Raw genomic sequence first — 6641 nt, 5'->3', positions numbered from 1 at the left:
CGCCTTCACGACATGGTGGCGGCGGCAACAACAATACTACAGCGAGAATAGAAGTTACGCCTTCTTTCTTTGCGTGAACGTTTGGGCGGCGTTATGCAAATCTTCTCACATCGTGACGTAGACATGTGGGGTGTGTTAGAACGAGCCGTTTTAGGTAGGCGTGGTTGACTCTTAACTTTTATAAAGAATATCTCTTTGGATTGGAAGACTTTAGTCTTTGCAACTTTACAGATCTTCTTTATGCACCAAGAGCTTGTAACACTCCAAAGAGAAAGGAAAAATTGAAATCGCATCATATGACCCCTTTACGTTTTCCATATTCTCTTTCCAAACTTTCCAAGTTACATTGTCAACCAGTACCCATCAATTATTTTTCTCCATCTGCAGCACATGGAAATGGAAATGCTCTGGCCTAGAACTCAGGCATTTCATGAGAAGGGCAAAAAATTGGGATGCACTGGAGCTAGAAATCCATTAATCCTCACACCTGTAGTGTCTCACCCATATGTAGGTCTTGAGACGGCCCATGGGAGAACTGATGGATAACTTGGCACTTGTGGAAAATACTTGCCAGTTGTGGCAAATATGATTCTGCACATAACAGAATAAATATTAAATAACTGTTTAGCAAGAGACCACATAAAATGTATAAAGCAGGGCTGTCCAAACTCGGTCCTGGAGGGCTGTGTCCTGCAGAGTTTAGCTCCAACTTGCCTCAACACACCTGACTGGAAGTTTCTATGCCTAGTAAGAGCTTGATTAGCTGGTTCAGGTGTGTTTAATTAGGGTTGGAGCTAAACTCTGCAGGACACCGGCCCTCCAGGACCGAGTTTGGACAGCCCTGGTATAAAGCATCTCTGACTACTTCCAAACAAAAGGTAAAGCGTATTAATATTTAATAGTTTATTTTGAGGTCTAACCTGTATAGTGTTCCAGATAACAGGGCATGGGTATGAGGATATTGGTGGACTTGCTAATGGACAGCAGGGGGCTCCTGACATTCAGAGTCAGCCCCTAGGGCCACACCAATCTTATACACATGAGATACATTTTTAAACAGTGACCATTTTCAGTAAATAATTCCGAGGAATCCTGTCCTAACAGAACAATGTCATAGTCATCAAAAACTTAAGGCAAGAGAGTGTTCAGATGCTTCACTTGCTTTTGGTGTTGTGGTAAATACTGTGTCATTAAAATGTTTCATTGGAATGAATGAAGGAGGGCCCCTCAAGGCAAGTATCTCAACATTAAATTCAATCATTTTTATAAAGCATAACACATGCAATCAAAGGAACTCCACTGGCTCATCTGCTTCCTAAATCCCCGTGTTTGTTTTGTGTTGTTGGCTTATACACAACTTGCTGCAAAAAACGACAGTCCCAAGAGTCTCCCTTAGTGCCTTGAGATGACAGATTGAGCGTTAAAGGCATGAAGCTCCGGAGGCGTATGGGGGAAGTAGGGCATGGCAACTGCGAGGGCGTTTCATACACTTCATCTACTGAAGGAGTATGAGGTCTAGACCTGCGCAGGCTCTTCACTATGACATTTAGATCAAAACAACACCATATACCTAATGACTCAACCAATCTTAATTATAACCTTAGATTTGACTGGTCTACTTTGCAAATGCTGAGGCCATGAAAATGCCTGTCATCAAATTCAAAACTGAACGAAAAAAAAAAAAAAGGCAAGTCTTTCAATCATCAGATTTTGATGATATGACATGTTATGGAAGTTCTGGAGATTTCATTTTTCTCCCCAGTAGATATTCTACTTCCTGAGGGTGTTGCCAAGATGGCTGCATGAACCGACTTGCCTTAAAAGAACTTTTCTAGTTTGGCAGGACTGTGGATTGGTGAAATGTTTCACTGAGCTGTGAGACTTCTTACCGAGAGTGTCTTTCAGGTTCTTCACTAGAGAGGTTTTCTTCAGACTGTTTTTGCGCTCCACGTAATTAGAGGGGACGAAGCCGGTGTGGTTGGATGCGTTGCGGACTCTCCACCAGGTCTTGGAATCATCCAGCAACCACAGGCGTTCGTTCTTCCGGATGTCCAGTTCCTGGTCTTGCTGAGCTGTGTAGTCCCACTTGGCTATAACAATCACCTCCTCTGTCATCTTTCATCGAGTCCCACTGCCAAAACAGAGTGAGAAAAAAATTATATAAAAGATTGTAGAAGAGCTAACTCCATAAAAAACTTGTGAGAACCTAAATAGTTTAATAAATGACAAACTGACCAACTATAGCATTCATTAAGTGCCAAGGAAAATGTACAGATATGACTGAAAACTCTAAATTGTATTACATACAATCAGAGTTATATTTAAAAAAAAGTCCTGACTCTTCCAAGCTTTATAATGGCAGTGAATGGGTGTTATTTTTCAATAGTCCAAAAGAAGTCCAATAAAGCACATCCATCCATCATAAAAAGTATCCCACACGGCTCCAGGGGTGAATAAAGGCTGCCTGAATCGAATTGATGCGTTTTTGTCCATATTTAAAACTTTATAAACAGTAATCTCTAGCTTCCGCTAGAGACGTACATGTCATAAGTGCGTTTGCAAAAGAAAGCCGTTTCAGCGGATGACGTAGGACGTAGGCATAGCGTAAGCTCTGGTGAGAAGTGATGAACACAGAAGAGCAGAGGAGAGAGCAAACAAAACAATGGTCACGAATTAGATGTACAAAACGAGGATTTGTAAAGAAAAATATTGGAGGATTTCGATATAAGCCAAGATGAGACTGGTTTCCTTTGTTAAACAAAGGAAACTTTGCTTCCTTTGCACCTGTAAAAAAACCTTGGCATTCACGACATTAGCATATTTTCACCGGAGCTTACGCTACACCTACGTCATTCGCCAACGTTCAACAACGTTCTATTGATTACATAGCGTACGACAGTATAAAGTTTTAAATATGGATATTTTGCTTACAATTATTTTTCTTATTTTTCTTGCATCGATTCGCTTCAGGAGGCCTTTATTTAATTTTAATTACATTTATTTTTTATTCTTTATTATTTATTTAACTAATTTTGGATTCGTCTGAAAGAAGAAATTCATATACACCTAGGATGGCTTGAGGGTGAGTAAATCATGGGGTAATTTTCATTTTTGGGTGAACTATCCCTTTAACAAAGGTCTGGACCTTCTCCTGCAGTAAGACATTAAGTCAAACCTCTATGACAAATGCATGACTCAGACAAGAGACAGACATGATTACATATGCTCTATTTAACACATCTTAATCGGCAGGTGAGCTCACCCTCCACCTAACCCATTTACCAGAAGGAGGAAGAGAATAGCAGAATATGTGACAGACTAGAGGAGTCAAGAAACAAAAATAAGTTTGGAGGATAAAATAACATTTCATTTAAAAGCTTAATGGTGATAAATAGTAAGCCATTCACAGGTTCTTTTCCCTGAAAACTGTAAATACTTCAGCTCTGTAGTGCTATCAAAACATTGTTCTGTTTGTTTGAGAAGAGGCACTTTCCCCGTACAATGATGTAACTTGCTGCTTAACTGACATAGTGCAATGTATCATTGGAGAAACTAACTAGCTAGTCACAACTGTTTTCTGAAACCACAGTAACTTTGAATCAGCCGTTCAAGCCAGGTTTTTTTCTTTCATTTTCTTGACAACTAAAAGACGTAGAATGACATTTGTATACAGTATATGGAATGAACGCTCTAGTTTGCATTCCAAATGATGCACTATACATTATGCACTTAATACTATGCATTATGTCAGGGGTTCTCAACTCTGGCCCTCGAGGTTCACTTTCCTGCTAAATTTAGCTCCAACCCTAATCAAACACACCTGAACAAGCTACTCAATGTCTCGAGGTTTACTAGAAAGTCAGGCAGGTGAGTTTGATCAAGGTTGGAGCTTAACTCTGTAGGAAACTGGACTTTGACAGCTAGAGTTGAGAACCCCTGCATTATGTACTCTACCGTCAAGTGTATGAACTTTAGGTTATTTTGCCATCCAACATCACAGTTTGATAGCCCTTCTGTTACGTAAAGAAAGCTGTCATAGTTGAGTGCATGAAGTGTCCAACATTCAACATTTCATTTTTGTCAATCGATAATGCCTTTTTTTCTGGGTATTTGAGGTGTGCTTTTTCTTTCTGGTATTTTTAGTGTGAACACACTGCTCACACTATTTATATTATAAAATGGCATAGAACAGGGCATAAGTATGTCAACTGGGACACACCTATAGATAGTGCTGAATGTTATCTTGCTTATTTTGCTCAAGAGCATGATATATTTAAGTCTACATGTCATACTAACAAGAAACTACTTCTAACCACAGGTTAAGAGCTGTAGTTCTGACCACACAACTTTGCAATGCTGTTTGAGAATGTTTGTTGGAACTATGGTTTAACTATATTGCTACTGATGGAGACTGCAACCATAGTTGACTAACAATGCTTTAGGAAACACACTCCAGCTTGATACACCAACAGTCGCTCAACACGTTTGCTGTAGTGAGTTGACCAATAGCAGACAGGGTAAATTTAGTTTGAAAATATTATTTTTGCAATTCCACACTAGTGGCACATAAATTACACGACACCTCACCTTGGGTGCTAAATTTTCAAGTTTAAGTTTAAATTACATCAATATGTTAAACTGAGATAGATATTGCTTAGGCCAATATTTGATCATATTTAGATCAGCGCACAATTACCTACTTGGATGATATTTGGCTCCCCTTGACTAATTTTTAGTGTGACTAATTTTTGATTTGATCAAAAATTATAATTGGTGTGCATTATATCATACTTTGACATTATATCGACCTGTTCTGTAGATATCAGTCTTGGCCATTAAAAATCCATAATGGTTGACATCTAAAACTGATATAAACATCCTCATTCCATTAAACAGTGAGACCAGATGCATCAAAATATAGCTGACAGTAGCACTACCCTTACGTAACAAAAATATATGGGAATATACTGCAAAATATAATGTGATATATTACATAATACATTTCCATATATAGGAAACTAGTGCTTATATTTTTCAATATACATTAATATATGCATGGACAATGTGTGGCTATATATTGATACATACAAATATATTTAGAAATAAAGACAAAAATACATCTAATATTCATAAAGTTTGATCCTTTATTGAGTATATATTGCACATACAAGTTCCCATATAAATGTGAATGTATGTACAAACATTTACAAACATATTCATATTCAGAATGAGTTACAGCAGATTTCTAGTTCCCAGCATGCTTTGCTTCTGACTGTTAAAGGAGAGTAAAAAATTTAAAATTAAGTGTTATTTCATGTGTTTTTTGCTCAATATTATTATAGGGGGAGATCTGTTAGTGTTTAATGTTGTATTTTGAAACTTAAAAGGGTTTCTGGTATGTGTAAAGTTTGTGTGGTTACCATTGTGCTGAAGAGTAGAGTCTGCGGTTAGGATGACGATTGGCCAAACACCATTAAGACTATATGTTACTTTATTTAAAAAGTAATGGCTGTGCACTTTTCAGCACAGTGATGGTTTACCAAGTGCTTAGTATAAGCAGGTGTGCTTATGCTATTGTAAACTAGCTGTATTTTAAAATGTGAAACATGTTTATTGTAAATAAATGTTAAACATAAGAAATATATATTTCCATATATGTGTGTATATATTGCATGAGTAAATATACTGTATGTTCAATATATTTATACACATGCAGTACCATATCTTATCACATGTACATCTATATATTATAAAGTGTATTACTGAATATAAAATTACATATATTTTTTATGAAAGTGGCAATTCCTTATGTATTATTCAATATATTGTTATATATTTACACAATATATTATTCTGTACATTTTCTAATATACCGTTATATCATTTAATATATTGATCATTTATATATTAGGAAATATATTTTCTTTGCGTACGGGTAACAAGCCACTGAAACAAAGCAAACAATGAACCTGAAGATTTAGAAAGAGTGTGAGTAACAAAAAGCAAGCAATATAAGCAGTAAAAGTATTTTCGCTTATAGTCGCAATGGTTAAGCCACTTAATCCATGCCACTGGTCTCATTAAATAAACAGCCAAACCTTCGGACAGAAAAACCATTAAAAATGACTGAGACTGACAAAGGCTGAGTGGATACTCTATGGTATTGAGCTTACATATATATATATATGTGTGTGTGTGTGTGTTTTTTTTTTGCAAATATGATCTATTCTTAAGCAATATTCTCATCAGTTTTCTATCAGCTGTGACAATGAACCTGAAGATTTAGAAAGAGTGTGAGTAACAAAAAGCAAGCAATATAAGCAGTAAAAGTATTTTCGCTTATAGTCGCAATGGTTAAGCCACTTAATCCATGCCACTGGACTCATTAAATAAACAGCCAAACCTTCGGACAGAAAAACCATTAAAAATGACTGAGACTGACAAAGGCTGAGTGGAAGGTTTCAAAATACATGGAGCGTTCTTGTTCCTCCGAGCAAAATTACAGAAATGATAGTAGGCAGTTGTTAAACCAATAAATGAATAAGTAGGCGGGTTTATTGGCATGGCCGATTTTAAACGCCTAGCCTGAGATGTGAGAGAGAGCTGCCGAAGGATTAAATATGCACTGAATAGTAATGCAC

The 6641-nt window shown here is 37.0% G+C and overlaps 1 protein-coding gene and 1 long non-coding RNA gene across 2 annotated transcripts in view; both read right to left on the bottom strand.

Moving 5' to 3' along the window:
* LOC107721610 (cytoplasmic protein NCK2-like) overlaps positions 1-6641 on the bottom strand; it is a 69211-nt gene that overhangs the window by 12227 nt on the left and 50343 nt on the right. Inside the window, exon 2 of the mRNA XM_016529716.1 lies at positions 1890-2131. Coding sequence (XP_016385202.1) covers positions 1890-2115 — 226 coding nt within the window. The 5' untranslated portion in view covers positions 2116-2131. The remainder of the gene's footprint in view (positions 1-1889; positions 2132-6641) is intronic.
* LOC107721612 (uncharacterized) overlaps positions 1-6641 on the bottom strand; it is a 22536-nt gene that overhangs the window by 12227 nt on the left and 3668 nt on the right. Inside the window, exon 2 of the long non-coding RNA XR_001637725.1 lies at positions 4304-4305. This is a non-coding gene — a long non-coding RNA (uncharacterized LOC107721612). The remainder of the gene's footprint in view (positions 1-4303; positions 4306-6641) is intronic.

Source organism: Sinocyclocheilus rhinocerous, unplaced genomic scaffold (genome assembly GCF_001515625.1).
Source record: "Sinocyclocheilus rhinocerous isolate Xijiao unplaced genomic scaffold, SAMN03320098_v1.1 scaffold30, whole genome shotgun sequence".
Taxonomy (NCBI): domain Eukaryota; kingdom Metazoa; phylum Chordata; class Actinopteri; order Cypriniformes; family Cyprinidae; genus Sinocyclocheilus; species Sinocyclocheilus rhinocerous.
Note: the sequence above shows the minus strand (reverse complement) of the source record. Positions and strands in the feature narration are given on the sequence as shown.